The 27,989-nt window shown below is 42.5% G+C and overlaps 1 protein-coding gene across 1 annotated transcript; it reads left to right on the top strand.

The window, feature by feature from the left end:
* Positions 1–17,854, top strand: pigu (phosphatidylinositol glycan anchor biosynthesis, class U). The gene is made up of 12 exons (XM_063214791.1): positions 1–134; positions 799–923; positions 1,188–1,250; positions 1,943–2,052; positions 4,403–4,503; positions 5,721–5,818; positions 6,998–7,152; positions 8,739–8,882; positions 10,871–10,995; positions 12,024–12,166; positions 14,468–14,589; positions 14,972–17,854. The coding sequence occupies exons 1-11, from the start codon at positions 5–7 to the stop codon at positions 14,579–14,581; spliced, it is 1,308 nt and encodes a 435-aa protein (XP_063070861.1). The 5' UTR covers positions 1–4; the 3' UTR covers positions 14,582–14,589; positions 14,972–17,854.
* Positions 17,855–27,989: the final 10,135 nt, after the last annotated feature.

Raw genomic sequence — 27,989 nt, 5'->3', positions numbered from 1 at the left:
GAAGATGGCGGCTCCCTTAACACTAGTGCTGATTGTTGCTGTAACAATCAGAGCTGCTTTGTTTAGATCGAGTTTAGCTGAAGTAATTTCGGAGAGGGTTGAAGTGGTGTCGCCGTTAAATGCGTGGAAGCGAGGTTTGTGGTCGATTTCTTTGTGGAAATAGCCTGTATATTTCATAATTCAGCTAACAACCATCGAGAAGCTCCTCCTGAGCTGTCATCCCTAGACGTCAATGGTTAGCTAGTTTCAGGAAAAGCTTCTCTCTACACTGAACACCTAATTGGCATGTTTGTTTTATAATGGCAAATAGGACAGGTTTGTTCCGGTCTTTCGTATTTTCTTTCCCTACAGTTGGATATTTAGATCAGTAGGTGTTTTTAGAGTGAATTCAGTTATCCTAGTCGTGGAACGCAGATATTTGCAAGGTGCACAGTCTTCCTTGAAATATCTGTGGTGTTACTACGCGTTAAGGTTGCGATTTGCTGTTGTAAAATGCCGAAATCTGTATTTTTTTCTGACGCTATTGTTGTTTGTTAATGTTTATCAGAAGCCATAATGAGGTGTTTAGACCTGTAGTGCAAAGTCCTCATTACAGTGGAACATCAGCTCTGTCTTTGTCTCATCGTTCCGCTACATTTGTAGCAGTTTTTTTTTTTTTTTTTTTTTTAAATCTTCCTGCAATGTCTCGTGAAATCATTTTCAGTACAAATGTTTGTGTGTGCCACTTGGGTGTAGTAGCCTACTGTCTTCTGTTGAGACTGAGACCTGTAAATAATTGTGTATGGGTGTGTTTTCCAGTTGTGGAAGGTCTGGCTCTACTGGACCTGGGCGTGTCGCCCTATTCAGGAGATGTCTTCCACGAGACTCCTCTCATCATATACTTCTTCCACTTCATGGTTGACTATGCAGAGATCGTATACATAGTAAGTTGTCTACACTACTTTTGGATCAAAAAACCCATGATTTTTAAATTGTTTCAAGTGCATGGATGACAGCAATGAATTCCCTGTAACAATAAATAAATAAAAAGAGTCATGTTTTTTACAGTCACAGTCAGCAGAAGGCATCCGTTACACGGAATGACAATGCCATTTTGCACGTCTTTGACCCTTTTGTTGTTTTCATGTATTGTACCTTTGTACGGATTCTGTAATATGTAAGATAAAGTATTTGCCTCTATATTGCAGATTGCAGACTGCATCACCGCAGTGGCACTGTATTTGGCAGTACAACACTACAATAAGAATGTGGTAAGTTTACAGACCTAAACTGCTCAATTGAAGTCCTTTTGTTACAGAAATACTTTGTCAAATAAAAGATGAAAGTCCGCTTAAACCAGGATATTTTTCTTCCTCTTGTTTTGTTTTTACATGGTGTTCTGGGTCAATTGACACTTTTGACATTTCTCATTGACCCAAAACATCAGAGACAAGAGAGAAAATGGTCGCCATACTTAAATATTTGTGTACATTTAATAGCCGGGCTTTCAGTTGACAGACCTTCCTCGCGCTAGGGACACGTAGCAGGCGAAAAGAAGGTTTGTTCAAACTGGGAACACTGATGATGGGCTTGACCCGAAACGTTTGTCCCCTGTCTGTCGGTTTTATTTACTTTTTTCGGCTTTGTTTAATACAGTTTTTGATTCTGCATTCAGCTCCAGTGTGCGACTCCTTTCTTCCTTCTCATTGTGTTCCCGCTCCCCTGTCAGAGGCTTGTTGGATGTGCAGACTTTCATCTGTTTCAGCAACAGAAATACTTTGTATCATTATTAATATTCTCTAGGTCGTCCTCAGACGAGCCTTCCATCGTTGCTTCATCATCATCCCGATTCTCCATACATCTTTTCAATTCACTGGTACTCTGGGTGAATTCTGTACTGAAACTACTGGTTTCTAATAATGACACAATTATGTTATTGTCTATTTATTTATGCCACTCGCAGTTCAGGAAGCAGAAGTATGCACTGGAGGCCGATCAGTACCCACATGACTGCCTGGAGCTCATGCGCACGCCAAAGGAGATGTACTACATCCCTCTCAAAGTGGCCATGTTGTAAGTAGCACCTCTTTCTGTAGATTATGCCGTCTGAAAGGGCATGTTTGGCTGGGTGATCAAGTGAAACACCTTTCGTAAGGCGCAGATTGCCAACTTTGTTTTTTTCCCCCCAACTGCTTAGTGGTCTAACCTGCTTCTCACGCAGACCCTCGTGCATTTTCGTGAGCTCACAACCATCTGCGTGAGAAAAAGGTTATTAGTGGTCAGCCTTAGACAGGAAATGCATCTGAGCCCTGGTATTGTGGTCGACGTGGTGGCAGGTTTGAGTACATGCAGTACTGGTAAACATTGGCTGGGGGGAGTGAATAAACCAATGCTGTCCCACATTGGTATCTAGGGATGCACCGATACCACTTTTTTGAAAACCAATACAAGTACGAGTACATTAATGTGTGTACTTGCCGATATCGAGTACCGATACCGATACCTTTTACCACCAAAATGCAATGAAAACAAATGCATGGCCTTGTTTTTTTTTCCACTTGTGATATTTTTATTGTTCATTTCCATGTAGATTTAAATGCTAGTAAATGTATGAGGTGGCACTTTTTTCCATGCTGCTTTCAAGTCCACAGAACGTGAAAAGAATTTGCATTGTTTTGTGTAATAGCAGTATCGTTCCTGGTATCGGCAAGTGCTTGACGAGTACGAGTACGAGCAGTATCGGGTGCCGATACCGATACTGGTATCGGTATCGGTGCATCCCTATTCGTATCCATGCCTGAAGTGGCTTTTAGACAGTCATCTAACCCACATTGCTCCAGACTCCAGACTCTAACCCAGAGTCCAGGCTGTTTCTGCATATAAATAGGCATATAAATAGGCTAATGACTTTTAATCTGTCTCTGGATGAGGGTGTGAGAAAGTAATGTAAGGAATGCGCACACTGTGACCATGGGAGTGGAATGTCCACCTGCACCCTGTTGTGTTTATAAAAGGAGTAATAACGCCAGTTTTATGCTCTTCATGTTATGGTTTGTGGCGTGCATGCTTTAAAGTGACGTCATAAGATGTCTGTAAACATTCCATGCAGTGGTTTTGTTTGTGCTTTGAGCCTCACGTATTTCAGTAGCTCACGTGCTCCATCGTCTCAGCTGCTTTATCAAAATAGAAGGTGATCAGATAAGTTATAATATTGCCAGTGTGTATGACCTGATTTTGTGAAATAGGATATGACGCCACCGAACAGATTTTTTCCCCCCACATTGCTCTACTTTAATGTGACCGGTGATGACGTTCTGTAGTCATTCTATACCTAAAATACATTTTTCCATGGAGTAAAAAGTCAGCCAGCCATGTGTCAATGTCACTTTTGCAAGTTGGTTTATGAGTCATGTATCTGAATACAAGCCTGGTAATAAATAGAGGTTAAGAAAGGGCTGGAGAAAGAACATCCTTTTCTTTGGCTTGAAGATGTGTACAGTATTATGTATTAGCAGCAGCTCATCATCGTTAATGTTTCAGTCTGAGGTTAGAATTCTGTACTGAAGCAAGTTGTCTGTTGTAGTAGTTTGTTGTATCTCCAAAAGGGGTATTATAAACATTTAAGCTGTGCTTTCAATATCCATTCTTGTTTTGTTTTGTATGGGGGGGGAGCACTGTTGATCCAGTGGTAACCATTTAGCCATTATCCGTCAGGTCATATGAGGCAGTTTGACCAAGTAAGAGTTTATATACACTAGCAAACAATAATCTACAGTGGTGCTCATATGTTTACATACCCCAGCTGAATATACGCTTTCTTGGCGATTTCTCACAAAATATGAAGGATTACACAAAACCTTTTTTTCACTCATTGCTAGTGACTGGCTCAAGATATTTATTAGCAATCTTCTGTGTTTACTCTTTCAAAAGCATGATCACAACCCAAACTACCCAAATGACCCTGTTCAAAAGTTTACATCCCCTAGTTTCTGATGCTGAATATGGCCCTGTTTAACATCAGGGACCGCTCTAAATTGTTTGTGGTAGTTGGGACCGTAATCCTTCATATTTTGTGAGAAATCGCAGAGAAAGCGTATATTCTGCTGGGGTTTGTAAACATATGAGCACCACTGTATGAAGTTTCATGAACAGATCATCCCATGACTCGGCATTGTGTTTGCTTCTGGTAATGTGTATTTAATAAACAACGTTTCGGTACTAGACCTTCATCAGGCAATGAAGGTCTAGTACCGAAACGTTGTTTATTAAAGAAAGAACAGCGAAATGGTCAGTGTGCGGGAGTCTCTTTAAGTTGTTGCTGAGTGACCCATGGTGCCATCTCCGACGCACCTGCCAGCTGAGGTGTGCAAAAAAAAAGTCAAAGTTGAAGGCATGTGTATTAAACTGCTCCTCATCTCCTCAGCTATCTATGGAGCCCCTTCACCATCCTCTCATGTGTGGCAAAGTCGACGTGTGGGCTCAACAACGCCATCATCGCACTCTTCATACTTTGTACCGTAAAAGGTAAGGGACTGCACTATTGGCCCATTCCAGACACGGTCCAAACTAGTAGGAGGTCGAAAAATGCGAAAAATGCTCTGGAACGCCAGTTGAAGTGGAAGCTCCAACTAGCGAAGTCGGGGGGACTCGCGCACTACTCCCACCTCAACAAATCGAAGTCTGATGATAATGGCGACGCCTATGGAGTCGTTATTTAAAATGTCAATAAACAAGTGAAGTTTCATTTCTCTTGTGAGCAAAAGTGCAAAAGTTTTTTTTATCCTTTACCTGACATGTTTCGACGGTGTTACTTCCGTCTTCATCAGAGGTTCACTGTGATGTTGATGAGTGACGTGCTTTAAAAACAGCTGATGATGCAAGAGAACAACAGATACCATCGCTGGATTAAGGAGTCTATGGAGATCAGAAAGCGTAGCCCAAGTACCATGAACAGGGATGAGGGGGCATACATGCTCTCACACACCTGGACCACCATCCTAAGAGGACAACTCTAACAGCAGGAGGTGTGACCAACCTGTCATTATTGTATTGTATATGTTTTTAAAGCACGTCTCTCATCAACATCACAGTGACCCTCTGATGAAGATGGAAGTAACACCGTTGAAATGTCAGGTAAAGGATAAAAAACGTTTGCATGTCTTAAGGCAAAAGAAAACCCCAAGTGTTTAGGCCATATGAAGTTCAAGATTTCCAGCTCTTGCGAGAAAGACGCCCATAGCTCCCTCTTAGCTGTGGCTATTCTTAACAAAGAACTGGTTATAATAACAGAGAGTAGATAAGCTCTATGTGCTCCTCAATAGTATTTTAGCAGTAGTACTTTGTTCATTTTAAAATGTTATACAGTGACACAGTGCTTTGTAATACAGCATAGGAAGCTCTGTTCGCTGCTCTAGCAGTAAGTAATATGGTAAAATTGAATAGTCTCTTAATTTTAATTGAGTAATTGATTTATTTTTATTCCACAGGATTTATCTATCTATCTTTTATCTACACACACACACACACACACACACACACACACACACACACACACACACACACACATATATATATATTCTTTATTGTGTTGGCTGTGATGTGTGTTTGTCTTGTGTGTCCTTGTGCGTCCTTATGCCACCACCAAAGCAAATTTTCAATTTTATGTAAGTTTAATGGACAATAAAGAAGTCCAAGTCTAAGTCAGCAGGTCTAAAGTGTGGCTTTCCTCTTTGTCGTTGCAGGAAGTGCCTTGTTGAGTGCCATATTTTTGGCCCTGGCCACATACCAGTCCATCTACCCTCTCACCTTGTTTGCCCCGGCGCTGCTCTTCCTACTGCAGGTATGTCAGTGCTTACAACCAGTGTTGCCATATGTACAATAATTATTGTATTTGTATGATAATTTTGTCCATTTTTGTCCTCTGTACGATCAAAAAAACATGATGTACGATCATTTCAGAGTTTTCATTCAGTTCATTTAGTTGCCTTGAAACAACTATTTGGTTCTTATGCTTAATTTCCCCACGAAAATGATAATTTTTAGGTCCGATAGTTCAGCATTTTCCATCTGGCTACACTGGTACTTGCAGTCTTAAGCCGCGCGTACATCGAAGGCAAACTAAGCGATCAGCGCGGCGGAAGTACTTGTTTGTCTATGGAGGGAAGGCGAATAAAGCTACCAGAGCGAATTCGCCAGGAGCGAAGCTTCTTGAGCGACGATTAAACTCAAGCTAATCTTAAGTGAATACGCTATGACGCGGTTCGGCGAAAACCAATTGGAACGTTCATATCGAGGAATGTTCCAGGCTGTCAAGACAGAGCCGTTATGTGATTAGCTGAATCAAACATGTCAGTGCAGCGTCCAGAGCGAATAAAGCAAATTCATGGCGAAACCGCTACCTGGGTCGCGTAGGTAGCGCCTGATGTACACGGGCCATTACTAAACCACTCTTCATCTTCCACCAACTTCTTCACAGCCAGGCACACGAGTGCACAACTTGGCTGGGGCATTTTTGTTTCTCAGGGAGTTACAGTGCAGAGTTAAGGCTTGATATTGCATGTTTTTGCTTTAAAGAAACTCCCAGTAGTGACATTGAACTTAGCAAAAATCGTTTCAGGGATTTATTAATTGAGGAAAAAGGCAGTTCTTGCACTGCGGTACAGTATCGTGTCTAAGTATTGCGATTTCTTGATTTAATACGATATTGTTACAGCCCTAGTAATTGAAATGTAATTAAAATGTAACACTGCTCTCCTATGTATTAATTTCATTATGTCTAACTGTTTAACTTTAACACTTCCGTCTTCATCAGAGGGTCACTGTGATGTTGATGAGTTACATGCTTTAACTCAGCTGTTTTTAAAGCACGTCACTCATCAACATCACAGCGACCCTCTGATTAAGACGGAAGTAAGACCGTCGAAACATGTCAGGTAAAAGATAAAAAAAACTTTTACATGTCTTAAGGCAAAAGAAAAACCTAACTGCTCTCTCTCCATTTCTCTGTTCTGGTCTGCAGCGGTTGTACATCCCAGTGAACCTGCGCAGGACCAGCTTCTGGCTCTACACGGGTCAGTACGCCTTCATGTACTTCGGGAGCCTGTCGGTCATCGTCTGCCTCTCCTTCTTCCTGCTCAGCTCCTGGGACTTCATCCCCTCCGTCTATGGCTTCATGTAAGTCAGTGATTCCCAACCTATGGGCCAGGGCCCACTGGTGGGCCCTGAAGGTATTCCAAGTGGGCCTTGAAATCATTTTCCAAAAATAATAATCATATATTGGTGTGTGGTGTTGTTGTTGATTTATTTGAGTTTTATTTTTAATTGGGTCAGAGGTGGGCCCCGAACATTTTTGACAATTTCGAGTGGGCCCCAAGTTGAAAAAGCTTGGGAACCCCTGATGTAAGTGTTTCTCAACGCTGTTTTCAACATTCAAGATTCGTTTTATTCGTCCCGAGGGAGATTCGTCTTGGACATACACGGCAAAAAAAGAAAGAAACAAACAAATACTGTACAGACAGACAGTGTTATCATTGAAGTACACACTTAAAGTGCATACCTAGTGTGTCCCCATGTTATTGCAATGCATGGTGCAATGCTCTTGCATGTAGTTGTTCCTATTTCCCTTGTTGGTTGGGAGACCTTTTGAACACTGAAAATCGACTTTGTCACTCTGGGAGTGAGTGTCCATACAAGCTCAGATTAATTTACTACATAACACATAGATTTAGTTTCAGGTATGTACAGTCAGTGTAAGTATGTTAAAACCCACAAATAAAATACCACCAGAAATAATTAAACATGAAAAACAAAAGCAAAAAATCGAGACATCATTCCAACTCAAAAACACTGAGCCCGACAACAAGAAAATTCCCCATAGACTAACCATGTTGTAGCACTTTTCCCCCTTAAGGCCAATTTATACTTATTGGCGCTGACGGTTGCAAAGCCTCTGCAACCATCTGTGCGCGACCACGGCCCCGCGCAGAGGCTCTGCAACCGTCGTCGCGCGCCTCAAGAAAATCCTGACTACACGTCAAACGGTTGCGAAGGTCGCAGAGAAAAGGCGCTGTGATTGGTTGTCTCGCTACTTCCTTGTTCTCGTGGCGGCACAGTTTTCTGGTAGTTTACAAGAGCCAAACTGTCAATATTCTGTGAAATATAATCGCTTTCTTTCTAGTGTGTGTAAATAAATGAAGCTACAATGACTAAACTTGTAAGAAACAAACAAACAATGCATCAGTTTAGCACTCGCGGCACAATGCCTGCAGTCTGACTACTGTGCTGTAGTCTTGTAGCTATGTAGACAAATGTGGCTAACGACATGAGACCTTGTGCGCAGATCTAAAACATAAACAGTGGTTAGCGACCAGAACCAACGGGCGCCGTTGCTGAACCATAATCTGCCCTTTAGTGTGGCCACTGTGAAAGTGAAAAAAGTAAAAGCCATTGTCATTGTGACACAGCACTCCACAGCACACAAGTGCACACTGCACACAACGAAATTGCATTTATGCCTCACCCGTGCAAGGGGGCAGCCCTCAGTGGCGCCCCATGGGGAGCAGTGCGGTGGGACGGTACCATGCTCAGGGTACCTCAGTCATGGAGGAGGATGGGGGAGAGCATTGGTTGATTACTCCCCCCACCAACCTGGCGGGTCGGGAGTCGAACCGGCAACCTCTGGGATGCAAGTCTGACGCCCTAACCGCTCACCCATGACTGCCCTGTATATGTACTCATGTGCTCTTCCTCTTGTTTTCCAGTCTGTCTGTGCCAGACCTCACTCCAAACATTGGCCTCTTCTGGTACTTCTTCGCTGAGATGTTTGAGCACTTTCGGCTTTTCTTCATCTGCGTGTTCCAGATCAACGTCTTCTTCTACTCCGTTCCTCTGTCCATCAAACTGAAGTGAGTGCTTTGCCAGGGGACATGTTGTGTTTTTTATTTATTTAGAATCAGCCTAGGCCATATTTTTGTTGCGCATGACTTCAGGTTCTTTCCTGGAGCAGTGCAAGGATTGTTTTTTTTTTCATTTATGATAGGACAGTGAAGGTGGTGACAGGAAGCGAGTGGGGAGAGAGAGACGGGGAAGGGCCTGCAAAGGACCCAGGCCCGGAGTCGAACCCGGGTCGGGAATCAAACCCGGGTCAGCCGCATGGTAGACGAGTGCCCAACCGTTTGGCCACGGCAGGGCCAGTGCAAGGATTGTTTGATTTTTAAAGCGATACTGTGCCATTTTTGGAAATAAGCTCATTGCACACCTCTCCTTGAGTTAAATGATTGAGCTTTACCTCCCTTTTTACCTCCAAGCTAACAAATAACATTGAATCCTATGAGACCAGCTAGCCGTCTCATAGGGTTCAATGTTATTTGCCAGCTTGGAGGTACAATTTGCACTGCCATACTTAGACACCGATTGAAAGTACAAGAGAAATGTAAAACTCTCAAGGGGAGGTGTAATATTATGAGCTTATTTCCAAAAATGGCACAGTATTGCTTTAAAAAAGCGACATTGAGCAAACAAAGCCCTTTCTCTGCCGCATCCTGTAAGGCTGATATTACACATTGAAATACTGGTGAAAAGGGCTAAAAGCCAAGAGGTCATTCCATGTCAATTCACACGCCTTCCTCACATGACCCTCTCCGATTTACCCGATATCTCACATATTTCATAGGTACCTTTTGATGTAAATTGAAAGAATACCAAGTATTAGCACTGTACGTCTAACGGTTGCGGAGATGAAGCCCTCCAAAGTTGGGGTGCCATGCCCACCTTTCAAGCCTGTGAATTGCATACAAAATTTGCAAGCAGATTTTGACACCTCTTTTAGTTTGAAGGAAGATACAGACCTAAAAATCACCATGGCCCCTCAATATGACCCTGTCTACCAGATGATGTATTTACAAATAGCATGCCTTGATTTATTTTTGGCTATATTAAGCCTTAAAGCTGGAAAAGTGGGCATGGCACCCCAACTTCTGAGGGCTTCATCTCCGCAACCGTTGGACGTAGGGTGCTAATACTTGGTATTCTTTCAATTGACATCAAAAGGTACCTGTATGTGAGATATCGGGTAAATCGGAGAGGGTCACTTGGGGAGATTCTTGGGAATCATGTGAATTGACATGGAATGACCCCAAGGTCACATGGCTCACGTTGCTGTTCCGAACCTTTGGGCTCTCCCACTGCCTAGTTAGTGTAGCTGAACTCTGACACAATTTTCCCAATTTTTAGCTTGTCCTGACCGACCCCATCTACAGTAGGTTGGGTCGATTTAAACACAGGCAGCCAGTTCATTAGTTAATCATTAGGATGTCAGCCTTGAACATGAGAGCTCTGATGATCGATCCATGCTCTGTCTATCCTCCAAACTGGGGCAATACTGTGGCTGGATGAGTGGAGACTGCAGAGTAGAGAGTGCACATGCTAGGAGTTCGGCACATGCTAGGAGTTCGGCACATGCTAGGAGTTCGGCACATGCTAGGAGTTAGGCACATGCCATGAGTTAGGCACATGCTAGGAGATTGGATTATATCTTTCACAGTGACGTTTTACAGTGTTTACAGTGGGTTTTGCAGTTCACATTTGTTACAAAATTAGTTTGGTCTTACATTTTTGTGTGTGGTTGTTGTTGTTGTTGTGTGTGTGTGTTGTGTGTGCTTGTGTGTTGTGTGTGCTTGTGTGTTGTGTGTGTGTGTTTCCATCCCCTCCCAGGAATCACTCGGTGTTCACAAAATGAGTTTGGTCTTACATTTACATTATCTAGTTCGAGCCTGAGTATCTTTGCAACTGATACATTTGTGTCTATGGAAACTCAATTTTTAATTGTGGGCACAAATAAAGAAGTAAACTGTGTGTTGTGTGTTGTGTTGTGTGTGTTTCCATCCGCTCCCAGGAATCACCCGGTGTTTCTGATGTTCATGCAAATCGCCATCATCTCCATCTTCAAGTCCTACCCCACGGTGGGGGACATCGCCCTCTACATGGCCTTCCTGCCCATGTGGAACCACCTCTACACATGTAAGTAATGTATGGCCCTCTGGACACAAGCTAGCCTGGGCGAAAAGCCGACTGTTGACTCATTCAATCAGTCTGGCAAAAGCCAAGAGTAATGCGTCTACGTGGATGGTGGGAGATGGTCTGATCTTACTACTTGCAAAAATGACTCCACTTGGACCATACTAGAAAATGTATTACTTAGTAAACTTTCATGTAAAGATCAAATTTGGCAATAGGCAGCCCAGTTTCAATGAGCAGCATAGTTGCAGTACCTTTTTTGACCATTTCCTGCACAGTGTACCTTTAACCTACAGGGAGTGGTAAACATGCTAATCATTAAATGGATAGTCCATAGGTGCCCTTTAGTATAAAATGAGGACTCAAGGCTCTTCTATTAGGTGATTTACCTCCTAACTTAACCAGGTTTACTCCTGAACCAGCTTTTGTAGTATAGGCCCCATAGGATTTGCATGTGTTTTGTGTTGGCGTTTGCTCCACATGTGTCATTGAGCCCATATTAACATGTTTTCCATGTTAAGGATTTGTAGCATTGTGATCATGAGGGTGACTTGGTGTCCATCTGACCTTGTTGTTCAGTTCCCAAGCCGATTCTGTAAAAAACCCTGTAAGTAATGTTTGTTATGTAAAGGAGTTACGCTCCGTTAACCCCGAAGCTGTTGAGCTGTTAAAAAAAGAATAAGAGTCAGAGTAATGCCACGAAGCATGCTGTGTCCAGGGTTGCCAGATGAGACCAAAAATATGTTCAAAACCCGCCTGGAAGCACAAATTCCTGCCCAATTTGAACCAAATTCTATTGATTTCTAATTTTCTATGGCCATGCATTTACAATTTGATCATGTTTATTTTTAACTTGAGACCTTGAATATTTGTCATTTTTTTTAACCCATATCGCCCCCAAAAAATATCGGGTATCAGAAATCGGATATCGGCCAAGGGTGATGAAAAAAAAAATCTGTATCGCATCGTCCATTAAAAAACCTGTATCGGTCGAGCCCTAATCTCCATCTTCATGTCCGTCTCCTCCTCAGTCCTGCGTAACATCTTCCTGGTGTGCTGCGTGCTGCTGGCGTGCTCCGCCCTCTTCCCCGTGCTCTGGCACCTCTGGATCTACGCCGGCAGCGCCAACTCAAACTTCTACTACGCCATTACGCTGCTCTTCAACGTGGCACAGGTACCGTATGCTGCTGTATGGACATCAGGGGTGCATTTCTCGAAAGCGAAGTTGCTAACTATGTTAGCCACTTTGTTGGTTGCAATGCAATTTCCCGTTGCATTTTCTTGAAAGCGTAGTTGTTAGCAGTTAGCAACTTCGGTAGTTGCCAATGGGAAATTGCATTGAAAACAACAAAGTTGCTAATGAAATTAGCAACTATGGTTTTGAGAAATGCACCCCAGTATTCACAAGTCAAATAATTATGATGATTACAGTTGCGTGAACAACTGTTTCAAAACATCCATGTTGCTTAGCAATTCCTGTGTGTGTGTGTGTGTGTGTGTGTGTGTGTGTGTGTGTGCGTGTGTGTGCGTGTGTGTGCGTGTGTGTGCGTGTGTGTGCGTGCGTGCGCGTGCGTGCGCGTGCGTGCGCGTGCGTGCGTGCGTGTGCGTGCGTGTGTGTGTGTGCAACGACGTGTATGGTTTTTTTTTTCTTAGGTTTTTTTGGACTAATGAACACAGGGGTTCCCAAACTGTACCATGACAAGGCCCCCCACATCGACTTTATTTGATAGGACGGTGTGAGAGTTGGACAGGAAGCGAATTGGGAGAGAGATGGGGGAGGTGTTGGCAAAGGACTCGGGCCGGGAATCGAACCCGGGTCAGCCGCATTGCAGGCGAGTGCCCTACCGGTTGGCCACGGCAGGGAAGATCTACACTGAGTCTCAAATGTGCGAATAGACTGCCTTCAGGTGTCATGTATGGTATTGTAGACATAAGGTTATTTTATCCCCGTGGGCATGCAAGCCCAAATGTGGGGGGCTTAGCGCGCTGCGCCACAGCGCCCCCCCGCCAGGCAGAATTCTGCTTGTGTCCTTTGTGAATCAAATTATCCCTTCTCTAAATTCCTGGTCAACTCGTTTGACATTTTCCTTGTCACTTATCTACAAAAGGTGTGAGAAATGTAGGCTGTGCTGTGTTTTGTCTTTGCGGTTTACTTGAAGTGGAGTTAGGTAGTTGTTGTAGACTTTGCCATGATGAGTGATGGGGGCAGGATTAAGGTGCTGGTATGCTTGCTGCAGGATATGCGGGTGCGTGCACGATTCGTTCATGAACGCGTTAACATGCATATTTAATGTCAATTTCGCGAGCGTTGGACACGGCAGCCAAATGCGTGCGTCAGGTGCAATATCTTCAAACTCGCTGGGGGCGATCGTAAGAAAGACTGCGCAGTTCCACGCGTGTGCTTGATATGAAAACGACAATGGCAGCAACTTTTAAGAGCGTCTCATTGAGTTTGTCCGACATTTCAAACATTTGTGATCATACTTCCTTGTTGCACTTTGAAAAAGGAGCATGCACATACAGGAGTAGTAGCAGTATTCTTTCCTTGCCCAGGGAAACCCCTCTTTTTGTTATGTTGTTTTCCTTGCCATCTGTGTTCCCAATTTCCGCATCCCAATGCTGCGTGCTCTCTGCCCCCTGGATACCGCCAGTATTTTGCGTCTTGGTCAACTGCTTTTGAAGCAAGCAGTGCAATCGGTTGCTCATGGTGACGCGCGTAATTTACAGCTCACAGCAAGCATAACGGCACCTTTATGCCGTGCCCGTGCGGTTCCTCAGGAATTAATGTACTCTGACACAATAAGTTCCTCTGGAAAATATGATGCCACACTGAGGTGTATGGTTGCCCAAAATAGGAAACGAACAGGAGGACACTTCCTTTTAAACTCACTCCATGGCGAGACGCTCTCAACTTTGCACAATAAATCACTATCCCGAAATACAGTACAACTTTGAAAACTTGCACTATTAAGTTGTGTTTGTTTTTTTTCACCTTTTGTTTCTTTGTTTTTTGCATTTCTTGCATGTGTTTTAACAGGGTGCGCAAAGGTTGCCGTGTGACAAACGCCATCAATTATTAATCGGGTCGATTTGAGTTTCGCACACAAACACTTCCGCAGCAAGTTTGCACCAATTTCAGCTGTGTAGAGCCGCAGCAGCAGATTAAAGCTTTAGTAGTGTCCTGTGCTCGGGTTGCAACCTTTTTGTATCGGTCGGACACACACAATGAGGCCTTTACTGTAGAGGCTGCAGGATTGTCTCTGTGTGTGTGTGTGTGTGTGTGTGTGTGTGTGTGTGTGTACGTGTGTGCGCGTGCGCGTGTGCGTGTGCGTGTGGTTATTCATCAGTGTGTTTGTACCTTTGCTGGTGTCCGAGGCTGCAGGATAGCGTGTGTGCGTTTTTTTGCGCGTGCGCGTGTTATTCATCGCTTGTTTCTGTGTGTGTGTGTGTGTGTGTGTGTGTCCCTTGGTCTCAGATTCTGCTGGTGTCGGATTACTTCTATGCGTACCTGCGACGGGAGCACCACCTGAGCCACGGGCTGTACCTGAAGAGGAAAGATGGCGGAGAGGCCACCCTGGTCCTGAAGTAGGCCCCAAGGTACCGTAGCGTCAAAGACGTCCAAAAAGGAATTGTCATTCAGTGTAACGGATACCTTCTGCTGACTGTAACTGTAAAAAAACCAAGATTTTTAAATTGTTTCAAGTGAATGGATGACAGCCGAGGCTTTCATGAATTCACTGGAAAAATAAATAAATAAAAAGAGTCATGTTTTTTTACAGTTACGGTCAGCAGAAGGTATCCGTTACACTGAAGGACAATTCCATTTTGGACGTCTTTGACCCAGTAGTAGGACTCCAGACAGGGCTGAGGGGGAAAAAGCTGGCGGACTCACTCGCACAAACCCCTCACCTGTCTACCCAGGAAGATTTTTTTACCTCGTCTTATTTTTTTGTTTTTGTCTGGCCCTTTTTTTCAAAAGGGAGTTTTACTCACACGGACCAAAATTCTCTGCTGAGAAGAGAAGATGTCTGCTGCCGGAATCATGGCTTGAAGGTGTGCACGCAGGGGGCGGGGCTGCCATTGTGCCTTGCTCCTCAAAATAATGATCTTCTGGAATGTTAAGGAAACATCTTAATGGCGTAATTGTTTTTGTTTTCTTTTCTTTTGCATTTCTTTATCCTGCTACTGTAAGACTGGAATCCTATCCTGGCAAGGCAGCTGCAGTTCCCCACGTTTTTCGCTAGAGGGAGCTATGTGTATGCGGAAATGACACAGTATTAGCAGCGGAGGACGTGAGAAATGTGTGCCACATACCTGGACTGTGGCGCTGTGGCGCATACTTGCTCTCTGATGTTTTCTGTGTCTCTTCCAGACATCACACCCTGCCAAACTGAATGGAATTTTGTGGCCTACATTTTTTGAGGGGCCTGTTTTGAATAGGAGATGAGACGTATGCATGTATCTATACGTTAACACAGCCACTATATTGGGAATTGGAAAATGTTAGCTCGCATAGCACTAGATTTATCTGCACAAATGTTTAATTTTCCCTAAATTATTGTAACATCCTGATTATAACCCCTTTCCCCCTCCATGTTTAAGGTATTGCTGCCTGAATGTTTTCTGCCTTATAATAATTGTTGAGCATCTGGGAAACTCATTTTATGTTCCTTTCATGTCTTACTGAATGCACTGATTTGTTTGTTTTGGGTTTTTTTGCTCTCAAAAGTAAAGAAAAATATGTACACCAGAACTGTTTCGGAAGAATAGATCTATGGGCTATGGAGTGTGGTGGTAAAGTTCTGGAATCACAACAGCCAAGACGGAATGTGGAGCGCCGCCACACCAGGTGCTGTTGCCGTCTTTAGCCCAGTGACCTCATGACGCCAATTAAGAGATGAGTCTGACTGCCGCCACGCGCCGCGCTCAAGCCCTCCACCAGTGGAGCGGCTCGTTTGTGTTGGGTTTTTTCCACCCTCCAACTCCGGCACCTGGTTTATGTCCCCTGACAATACGGGAACGAGATTGTGTTGGGAAAGAGGAGGAGGAGGAGGAGGAGCGGGTAGTTACAATGGAAGTACATAATCAGAGTCTCTATTTATGTCATCCATCTATCTACTAGGCTACTACAAGGTTGGGGCCATTCTTCCAAAGTGCAGTTTACAAGGTCATAAAAATGCCAAAGCTCTCTTGTTGATAAACACGAGATGAGATGAGGGGAGTGGATGGTGGCCAAGTAGGGTGAGATACTTGATATGCTGTAAGCTATTTGGATGCTAATGCCTGAGGCAACGTGTGAACGGGATGTGCTGTAACGGTCGTTAAATGGTCTTTCCACGACTTTATCCCCATTTTGACAATACACAGCAAAAAAAGAAAAAAGAAAAAAAAGTTCCTTCAACAATCTCCAGTTTTCCACCGCTGTGGAAGAAACCCCGAAAAGTTTTCTGAGGAATCCATATTTGACAAATTGGTTCTTGGGAGAACCCTAAAGGTTTTATTTTAAGGTTCCTCAGAGAGAACCCAGGAAGCCAAAGCTTCTGTGAGGAACCTTCGATTGCCATCGTGGAAGAACTCCCAACGATTCCGCGTTGGGTTTTTTCCCAGAACTGTTTTGGATTCCTCCGAGAACTTTTGCCACCCAACTTTTCTGGAGGTCCTTGGAGGACCTTTCAGGTGTCACTGTAGCAGCGTTCTGTCAGCCTGGCCCAATAACATCAGGGCTGTGTTGTGGCTGCGCTGGTAAAGTTTTTTCTGTAACTGGGTCAAATACGTCTGTCATTCAGTGTTACGGACACCTTCCGCCGACTGTAACTGCAAAAAAACATGATTTTTAAATTGTTTCAAGTGAATAGATGACAGCCGAGGCTTTCATGAATTCCCTGTAACAATAAATTAAAAAAAAAGGGTCATGTTTTTTACAGTTACAGTCAGCAGAAGGTATTCGTTACACTGAATGACAATGCCATTTTACACGTCTTTGACCCAACTGCTGTATGACCTGTATGTAGCTAAAGATACTTTTGAAGTGCTGTGGGCTGAACACAACTTGATAACAGCACTTGGCTTTACCTGGTGGTTGAATGTTTTACTGTATTTATTTGTCTGTCTTTCTGCTTGTTTTACTTTGTGAGTATGTCATTTGTTCATGGATGCATGTGTGTGTGACTGACCTGTTTTTGTTGTTGTTGTTTTTTTGTTTTTGCACAACAATGGTGTTTGGTTTATAATTATCGCTCTGTTATTAATCAGGCATTGTAGAGAATGGACTTTGGCAACATTATAAAAAATGACCTTTCTTAATCTTGCCCTATTTTATTCTGTTACACACTGTAGTCTAAAAATGGTGTCTGGTGCAACACATGCCCTCAGCATTTTTCAACACTCATGCGCGGGGGAGCACACATGAAGGGCTGCCTTTTGTGGGAGAAAAAAAAAAGTATTTTATTACTGACACCGTCATTTTGGTTGAGGTGGAGGTTGAACATCTCTCTGTGGATACTTAAACAACATGCTTTGTAATACATGTAAAAAAAAAAAAAATCTCTTATAAAAGTGTGTTCCTTAATAATGTGTTGGCTGATGGGTCCTTTTTCACAGTGCAGGGGTTTGGAAGGAATAATTGTGAACTTGTACCATTTGGGACACTGATTTTTACCAGTGTCATCATGACTGTCAAATAAATTATTAATCAGTAATGGTCTACTTTGATCTGTGAAAATTACCTTTGGGAAGCAGCCAACAATGAGTGAGGTTGTATTTTTGTTGTTTTCCCAAACGTGTTATCTAAGGACAACAAAACATAGTAGCATACAGCACAATGACATTTGACAGACACAGGAAGGAATGCCAAAGCGGTTTCTGCTGATTGACACAGCATTTTCACTGATTTCGAAAGTGATCTGTCACACGGCAAGAGTGTTTTGCTGTATTTGCGAAAGTTGTGTTGCGGCAACGTGTTGGAAACTTTCTTCCCTAAACTTTTTGCAATGTCATGTTGTCTTGTTTTAAGGAACATTCCAGCATTACTGCAAATAAGATCAGCTGTTCCCTAGTAAGTGCTGTCTGGTCCCATACGATTCAATGATGATCTCAATCAAAGATTCCCTATTCTAATTAAGAACGTCTCTTGTATTATCGCCAGACTGGAACGTCAGGAGGAAGATAAAACTCGTATTATTTAACTCCATGGGAGGTGAGAAATAAGCTTATTTCCAGAACTGATGGAATGCCACTTTAACCAAACCAAACCAAACAGCACTAACATTTCAACCTTAAATTTGACCTCTCGTGTCTCTGTGCCTCATTGCATGTAGGTCTACTTGATTAGGCAGTCTACAGAACTCATCACATTACAGTTAGAGCAGTGATTTTCAACCTATGGGCCGGGGCCCACTGTTGGGCCCTGATGGTATACCAAGTGGGCCTGGAAATAATGTTCTAAAATTATAATCACATTTTGGTGTGTGTTGCTGCTGATTTATGTGAGTTTTATTCGTAATCGGCTCAGAGGTGGGCCCCGAACATTTGTGTCAATTTCGAGTGGGCCCCAAGTTGGAAAAGGTTGGGAACCCCTGAGTTAGAGATTCTTGTCTGTATGTCTGACCTGCTTTTCATCTTTCGTGCAACAATTATGTTTGGTTTATTATTAGTGCTTTGATATTTATCTATTCAAGCATTGCAGAGAATGGACTTTGGCGACATCGTAAAAATTGCCCTTCTTAATATCGGCCTATTTTATTCTGTTACACATTGTGTCTCGTACAACACGTGTCCTTAGCATGTGGGGAACGCTCTCATGAAGACCTGTGTGAAGTTGGCACCCCATATGTTGCAAATATCAATAAAAGTGTTTTGATTTGTTTTTGCACGATGAAATAACAAAAACAAACAAAACAACATGGGGCCTTCAAATGGTTCGTGCACAAACGTTACTTTTACCCACAGAAGCAAGCACAAACAAAGCTCAAACCATTCCAAGTATTTTTGTGTCATTTAAATGTTGATGGGGTGCTGCGTTACCTATTATATACCTATACCTAAAAATTAAAAGGAAAATTTGTTTCGTGCAAAAAACTTCACATTGCCTGCTCAATTGTGCACAGATCAGGCACAAACGATTCCAACCATTTTCAAGTCATTTAGATGTTAATAGGGTGCTGAGTAACCTAAGGTCACCAAGTTAGGGTTTGTGCACAAGCGCTCATTTTGCCTGCAATCGTGCACAAACAAATCAGTAATCTTTTATCCATATTTTCAACATACAGTATGGGGTGCCAACTTCACATAGGTCTTTTTTTTTTCTTTCTCAGACCTCATTGAGCTTTTCCCCCCTACAAACTATGAATCAAGCGAAAGGGATCTTTTCCTCACCCCTGATGCCACCAGGGGCCACATCTGAGCGCCCAAATTCAGCGGGACTATCTATGACTTACGCTAGACCCAGCCACTATGGACCTAAGAATCCTGGTCCTAACCTACGTTGACCTATGTCTCTACAATCTCTTATCTATCTCTTCTACCTCTGCCTTCCTGCTATTTCTGCCTCTCCTCTCTACCGCTCCTTTTAAATCCACCTCTAACAATGATGTTTTTTCCCATTTGTCAAGCATTTGAGTTACATGCCTTGTATGATACAGTGAGATATACAAATACTATTATTATTATTATTATTATTATTATTATTATTAGTATGCTTGCCATGCGGCAAGCATACTATTGTTATTCGACCCGTTTCCCGTTTCTTTTTAATATTAATTTTCTCCTTCCGTCTACGAACCATTCGTTTTGAAGAACCGCTCAAGGTAGAAAATCCGTTCAAAGACCGAAACGTTCGGCTTGATAAGACGACCAGGTTTTGTATTTTTCACAGGGGTACCTCAAACTCTGTAGCGCCACCAGCAGGTCAAAGTTGCAAGTACATTACATGCTGTAACTTTTGAACCGTTGGTCAGAATTTCAAAAACTTGGTATCCCTGGAATCCTTGGGCCAAGCCGAATCCAATGCACCCTATGACGTCATTTTCCGCCTGGAAAGTTTTTCCGCCATTTTGAATTTTGTGAAAATCACTAAAAATGACGCCCCGCCCACATTTTTTGTCCGATCGTCCCGAAATTTTACACATGGCATCTTCAGACTGAGATACATCTACCCTAAAAGTCCTGGAACGATTGATGAAACCGTCTTCAAACAGGAGCCAATCAAATTTGACGGCGAAGACGCCAAACAGGAAGTGAGCTCATATCTCGGCAACGACAACTTGTATCACAACCCAATTTCATACACATAATCAGCACTATCTTTAAAGGACACGTAACGATTTTCGTGCAAATGCGCCACTAGGGGGCGCTATAATAAGCAAAAATGTGTTTTTGACGATATTAGCCCGTATTGACTTCAATTAATCAAACGCTTGGTATTGCTGAAATCCTTGGGTCAACCCGAATCCAACGCTTACTATGATGTCATATTTACAATCATGGATTTCCCGCCATTTTGAAATATTCAAAAATCAATAAAAATGAAGCTCCGCCCACAATTTTTGTCTGCTCGTCCTTCAATTTCTATCAGACCACCATTGGACTATTTTGCACCTATGCTGAAATTTACAGACCAATAGCTGAAAGCATCGGCGCACAGCAGCCAATCAAAATTGACAACAAAGACAAACGCACCGTCCAAACAGGAAGTTAGCTCATATCTCAGCAACGCCTCGACAGATCTTAACGAAATTTCTCACATATGATCACCAGTACACCCAGAGGGTACCTACCAAATTCAGTGCAATACGGCCACTGGGGGGCACTACAGTTAGTGAAAATGTGTTTTTGCCAATATGATACATACCAAACAGGAAGTTATTGCATGTACAGATGGTTAGCTGTATGTTGTGTATGCATGAAGGGCAGCATATGCATGAAGGGCAATTCATGCATGAAAGGCAAGGCATGCATGAAGGGCAACGAATGCAAGACGGGCAAGCATACTCCAGCATTTTCTGTGAGGAAATGCAATCTAGTTATTATTATTATCATCATTATCATACAGGGCTACCTTTTGTGGAAGGGAAAAAAAGTATTTTGTTATTGACACTGATTGTCATTTTGTGCAGTACCTGTAGAGGTTGAACATCTCGCCATGGTCCCTCGCACAACATGCTTTGAAATAAGTGTACAAATTCTCCTATAAAACTGTTCCTTAATAATGTGTTGGTTAATGGGTCATTTGTCACAGTGCAGGGGTTTGGAAGGGATCATTGTGATTTTGCATCTCATTTGGGACACTTCTTTTTTGGTAACACTTTACTTGACGCCGGTTTCATAAGCATATCATTAGCATGTCAAGACAACTTTGCCATAACCGAATGTCAATGTTTGACATAATGTTCATGACACGTGACGTTCATAACTGTGCCATGACACTGTAATGACATACTTATGACGCTCGTGTCAAGTAAAGTGTTACCTATTTTTTAAACCAGTGTCACCATGGCTGTCAATAAATTATTAATCTGCAATGACCTGTGAAAATTACCGTTGGGAAGCAGCCAACAATGAGTGAGGTTGTATTTGTTTAAGATGTGTTATCCAAGGACAGCAGAAACACAATAGGCGGCCGGCCTACCTCCCTAGAAGACTCGTACTGCACAAAGACATCTGATGGACACCGGAATGCTGTCCTGGTTTCTGCTGATTGACGTGGCATTTTCACTCATTCTTATGGCCTCTTGTGTCTCACAAAGTTCATAAAGGTTGGAGCAGGCGTCACCCAACAGTTTTTCTCTTCTTTTAAGGGTGCTGACCAAAATATTGTAAAACTGAAAAATGAAAAAAGGTCGCACCATGCATAGGTTTCCTTTATTACAGTAATAAAAGGAATAAAAGAAACCTATGCATTGCATGGTGCGACCTTTTCTCATTTTTCACTCTTGTGTCTAACCCAATGGAGGTGTCTCTCTCTGTGCCTCGTTGCATGTAGGTCTACTTGTACAGGCAGTCTACAGAACTCATGAAATTAGGCTACAGTAGGGGGAGTAGGTTGAAATTGCCCCTCGGCTGGTTAGTTACATAACATAAGCTTAACGGCTGCTTTCCTGAAATACCGGTAGGCAAACATTTACTGAACAATTGTCATTTTTCATCACTTAAAAATACATTCTGTATATACTACTGTGCCCGTATATATTATATATATATTTCTAGAACAAATTTTATAGAAAATGGGGAAAATACTTGGCACTTGAATGTTGACGTCATTGAGAAGGGTTTTTTCAACCATTAACCAAGTTTCCCAGTGTTGGTCTTTTCATTCATTCCAATGTTGAAATGCCTGCTCTGTTGTCCCTGTCCTCGTCCTACAAGTCTACAAGGTCTGCTCTCTCTACCCCTCCACTGTTATACTTATTAAAAGTTTGTGTTGTATAAAGTGTATGTAGTTTGCTGAAATAATCGATGAAGGCAGCATTAACAGTGGTTTTCATCTTAAACATGCGAATTGGTCTTTTGACAAAGTTGACTAAAAATCATTGTCAACTCATGCACTTTAGAAAAACCATGTCTGAGCTATTTAATATAATGTTGCAAGAAGAAAACCTCCAATCCACAATAAATGACACAGTAAACCAACGTGGTGCAAAGTGTTGTGATAAGGGGACTTGCTGTAGAGCGCATGGATTCCAGTGCCCTAAAGCAGTGGTTCTTAACCTTTTTTCCTGAACGCACCCCCTGAAATCTGTGGCGCACCCCCAGGGGGTGCCCGCACCCCAGGTTAAGAACCACTGCCCTAAAAGATTGACCAGTGCCCTAAAGATTGACCAGTGTTACAGTGTAGTCAAGTGCAGTGCAGTGAAGTACTAGCGACATTTATACTCAAAAGTGAATCATCTAGACCAGTGTTTCCCAACCAGGGGTACGTGTACCACTAGGGGTACGCGAGCACACTGCAGGGGGTACTTGGAAAAATGAAATTTTAATCTAATTTATGGAGCTTAGTTACATTGGGATGGAGAAAGCGATATAGAACTTAACTTAGGGGGTACTCATGGCACAACGAAAAGGCTTGGGGGTACACAAGACAAAAAAGGTTGGGAAACACTGATCTAGACTACAGTCAATAGTCACATTGTTTGCCCCTTATCCCGGATGGGCTTGTAATGTGTATCCCTCTCTTCCGCAGATAGTTTGAAGATGCTGTTGGACTTGAATGCTTCAGTCAGATCCTCTCTTATGCCAGGCCTATAAAGTAAATAAAAAATGCCTGTTTGTTATAGTTCTGGTTAGGATAAGTGAATCGAATTTCAATTTGTGTATAGGCCTACCCAGGTGTTTTTTGCATACCTCTCAATGGCAGGTGTGTTGCGGCCATTTCAGCAGAGTCACTCTGACTAATGAAAGCAAAACTTATATAACGGGTTTCCACGAAGGCTTCAGTCGTCTTTGCTGATAAAAGAGCCGAGCCTTGCTTAATGCTTTGTTTTCTTTCAGTAGGTTTGGGAGTGCCACAGTGTTGGGATAGTTACTTGGGGAGCTTTTGAACCTAAGCCCCACTGCTCTTCTCTTGGGGGGGGGCTTTTGAACCTAAGCCCCACCGCTCTTCAGCAGCATGAAAGGAAACGCTGACGTGTCAGTTTTTCTTTTTTTTTTCTTTTTTACACACAATGAGGCCCGCTGTCTTCTCAGCACTGATGACGTTGAATCAGCCGTTGCCATTTTTAAGTGATAATCAGGGGGTTGAATTGGGATGCGGCTGTCTAGGCCCCAGCAGCATGGCTCAGGGCTTACTCACCCCTCTTTCACTGTGGTAATAAAGGGAAAGCCTTTGTCACAGTCACCCACACTTGTTCAAATAGCCAAATGCTCTAAAGCAGGGTTGTCAAACTCAAACTGACTGAGGGCCAAAATCGGAATATGGAACGATGTCGCGGGCCGAACTAAAAAGTCCTTTATAGCGTTACCATGTCAGAACGCTATAAAGGACTTTTTAGGAAAAGCACAAAAGCACAACAATACCTCTTAATGTATGTCCTCTACAAGTCTTCTGTTGTCCAGTCTTGCACTTTAAATGTCTGTATGAGCACTGTCTATGTCCATACTGTCTTAAGTCCATGTATAAGTACTGTCTATGTCTATACTGTCTATGTCCTTACCTAGATTTAGTCTATGTCTGTATGGGAAAGCAAGAAATGTAATTTCAAATTCTTTGTATGACCAGTGCATGTAAAGAAATTGACAATAAAACCTACTTGACTTGACTTGACTTGAACTCAAACATTATTTTTAATAAATGAACTAAAATCGTGCAGGCACATACTTAATACTCATAGATAAGTCTCATACACACTGGCACATGTTGTATTGTATAGGAGTGTGAGCTGTGTCATTGGCCTGGGCCCACTAATACTTCTGTGACACACCAAATTTCATGTTCAAGTCTTGGTACACTATACATTAATGATGTATGAGGGCCAACTGTAATACACATTTGAAATGATCTCGCGGGCCAAATAAAATGACTCCGCGGGCCAGATTTGACACCCCTGCTCTAAGGCATTGATTCCCAAACTGTGGGCCGGGGCGTAATATCCATGGAAGTAATTGAAACTTAAAAAAATTGCCGGATCGATTCTGGATCGTCCATGCCCCGCATTGGATTGCATCGCCGAATCGATAATTGTTGACGCCACTAGTGCAGACATCAGACAATGTCAAACAGTGCAGTCATATGCCTTATGATGATACAGGCCATCCAAATGTATGTTTTAACCCATTGATGCCTGATGTTGCGTTGCACAACATTGGCCCTGGCGCCTGGAGCTGCATTACGCAACATTCAGGCTCATGAGATTTGAGACAACTTTATCAAAAATCTCTGTTTGTTTGAGATGAATTAACACATTCTAATGAAAGATGAGGGTTTTAGCGTTTAAATGCAACTTAGTGCATATTTTTATGTGCTTCAGAAGCTGAGATATTTAGGTTTTTATAGGCTGAGGGCTGCTTTTCCTAAAAAGGGCTCAGGCATTCAGCACCCTTTTTTGCAGGTGCCTTAGGCATTAATGGGTTAACTAAATAAAGTATATTTTGTGCAGGCCAACATTTTCCCACTCAGTGATAACTGTAACACTGTGTGTTGGCAAAATACAGGGGTTGGACAAAATAACTGAGACACCTGTCATTTCACCCAAACATCCCTTTCCGACAGCTTCCTCTTGCATCCACAGTTAGTCCTGTTGGATGTGGTTCGTTCTTCTTGTTGGTATGCAGACATTATCTTGGATACCGTGGCTCTTGATACATCACAAAGACTTGGTGTCTCGGTCAAAGATGCAACAGTTACACGCACGCGCACAAAGAATTTCTCCTTTTTGAACTCTGATATGTCACCCATAACGTTGTGTGCATTGCAAAATTTTGATCAAAACTATGCTCTTACCTTGCTAATTGAACCTTCACACTTCACTTAACTGGTGCAATGTGCAATTAATGAAGATTGGCCAAAAGGCTGGTCCACTTGAGCCATGAAACTTCCCATACTAAAATGACAGGTGTCTCAGTTATTTTGTCCAACCCCTGTATATCAAGTGCAACCATGTCTGTAAAATAATACTAAAACATGCTCTGCTGCACATGCCCAACCCTACAGTATAATTTAACCCTGTGACGAGTACCATCACAAATATGTGATTAGAATTTTGCCCACATTTTGAGTTCTCATTATGATGTCATAAGGACTTTGCAAGGTTTTTAACACAGACTTCTATGGGAGCAGTAGAGTGTTCAAGTAAACTTCTAGAAGATCCTGGGGAAAAGTCCTTACTCCTCAAATTAAACAGGGAGGAAGATTCCAATACAACACCTTTGGAATGGAGAGCTCACGTGCACACACCTCTTAATGTCATGACTCATGGTGCCATCACATGACAGGTTGCCAAATGCCTATACAATACAGGCCAACAATATAGGCCTACTGATAACACAACTGTAAACCTCTTCCTGGTGATGACCTTCGCCAGATATCATTGTCAGGAAAATTACCAAAGAACATCCGTGACACACTTTACCACCTTCAACATTGCTTTAAAAAACAAAAAACAAACCCTTGCCATTTTTTGCACTGGTATTTATTTGTATGGTTGGTGCTCCCTGATGACCTTTGGAGAATGTCAAACAACACTTTCTCATAATGTGGGCAGCAACATCTATTAGAATTTCACATTTTACTGGAATTTGGCTGGCTGGTGACTAGTGTACATGTCCATCTCTTTGCTCATGTGACCTAACTTAACCTGATTAATATTGCTGAAAAAGCCCAGGAGTTGCAGTGCTAGTAAACTATTTTGTGACTCAGGACTATGTACCTTACAGGCTCTCTTGAGGAACCTAATGTTTAAGTTCATGTGCCGTTTGGATAAGTCTGAAAACTGCATTATAATGATTCTCACAAGTGCCGGATATAGCTCTGTCCGATACCAATCATATATGTGGAAACATTGGTATGGCTGCCTTTTAAGACTGTCATGACATAGTTTGTATATGCTTTGGCATCATTGCTGTTTTTTTTTTATTTTATTTCTTCTTTTTCCTGCACATTGTATTTCTATGTATATGTTGTTTGTCTACCTTTTGGGCCCTGAGCCTGTAATAAAGTTTATATATTAACCCCATCTATAGAGCTACAGGGGTGGGGAACCTACTGTATGTCTCGGGGGGCGTTTGTGGCCCTTGAGGCCGTTTTATGTGGCCCGGGCCCCTGATGTAATTTTAATGTTATGCAGCTTCACATGAAATACATTTGCAATACAATTAAGTTATATTCAGGGGACCTACAGAAGGAGGGGTCTGTCCTGGTTTGTATTAATATTACGGCCCTCGGAGGACTTTTCCTGCCCTCGGATGAATTTGAAGAGGCCCCTCGAAAAAAAAAGGTTCCCCACCCCTGGCCTACAGCCTATAGTCTGGCAGACACTGCCGAATTCTCAGCATTAGACTACACATGATTCAGGAGCTGTGGAAACTAATAGTATTTCAGAACAAATATTTAGGTTGAACAGGTAAAAAAAAAAAGGGCTACTCTTGCCCTTGGAAGCTTTTAAACTGGGCATGTGGGCCACTGGCAGGCACAAATGTACTCAAACATTCACCAAGTTGAGCCAACAGATTAGGCTACATTGTTCTTTGTACCCTGACGGTCAGTCATCCACGTGAGCTCTGATAAACCTGGAATAGCGCTGTGGAAGTGTGTATGAATGAGTTTAACATTCTGGGTGCCAGTGCCAAAATAATCATACAAAAAGCCATATCTATTTATGGTGCAACCAAAGCAACACTGATATAATAATAGTAATTTTAAAAAGTAGGTTATTCTCCTCAGCCATGTAGACCTAAGTGAGACAACCATCCCTCAACAGCCTAACCTTTAAAGCGTTTAAAAGTGGTCATGGGAATGGAATTTGGACTGTTGTCAAGTGTTACTGGACCAACACAAAGCATTATGCAGGGGTGATAGTGAAAAAAAATCCTGAGCCTGAACTTTTTCCCCTGCTCTAACGACGACGACAAGATACTGCATAGTGACGTAACGTAGGCCTATTTTGACACATTATTCAAACATTTAATAGCCTGTGTATGACCATTAGTCAAGCCTGATAGTTGATGAAAACCCTGAACCTGTAACACTTTCTGAGATAAGAATAACCTAATGGCTAATTATTATCAATGTTTTTATTTTTGCAAACTCTGTCAAGCCTGTAATCAGGCATGGGGCCTGAATACTATCAGCCCTGATTATGGCCGAGTAAAATGTAAAAAAAAAAAAAAAAAAAAAAAAAGTGGACATGCGTGAATGCTCAAAACACAATTCCACTCGTGTGGAAATGCACAAGAAGTAGTAAAAGAGGTGGGAAGACTGTCTGGCTGCAGTAACGCGCAGTTCATTGCCATTGGTTGGCTGTTCTCTGTGATGTTTTTGTCAGCCAATCAAATCCCCAGTTACAGAGTGC

Source organism: Engraulis encrasicolus, chromosome 14 (assembly GCF_034702125.1).
Source record: "Engraulis encrasicolus isolate BLACKSEA-1 chromosome 14, IST_EnEncr_1.0, whole genome shotgun sequence".
In the NCBI taxonomy this organism is placed as follows: Eukaryota; Metazoa; Chordata; class Actinopteri; order Clupeiformes; family Engraulidae; genus Engraulis; species Engraulis encrasicolus.
This window is presented reverse-complemented; position numbering and strand designations above follow the sequence as displayed.

Excerpts from the sequence above, each read along its gene's own strand:
- pigu (XM_063214791.1), top strand. The coding sequence starts at position 5 with ATGGCGGCTCCCTTAACACTAGTGCTGATTGTTGCTGTAACAATCAGA. Across the intron at positions 924-1,187 it reads ATGCAGAGATCGTATACATA|ATTGCAGACTGCATCACCGC; the intron begins GTAAGTTGTCTA and ends TCTATATTGCAG. Across the intron at positions 5,819-6,997 it reads CGCTGCTCTTCCTACTGCAG|CGGTTGTACATCCCAGTGAA; the intron begins GTATGTCAGTGC and ends TCTGGTCTGCAG.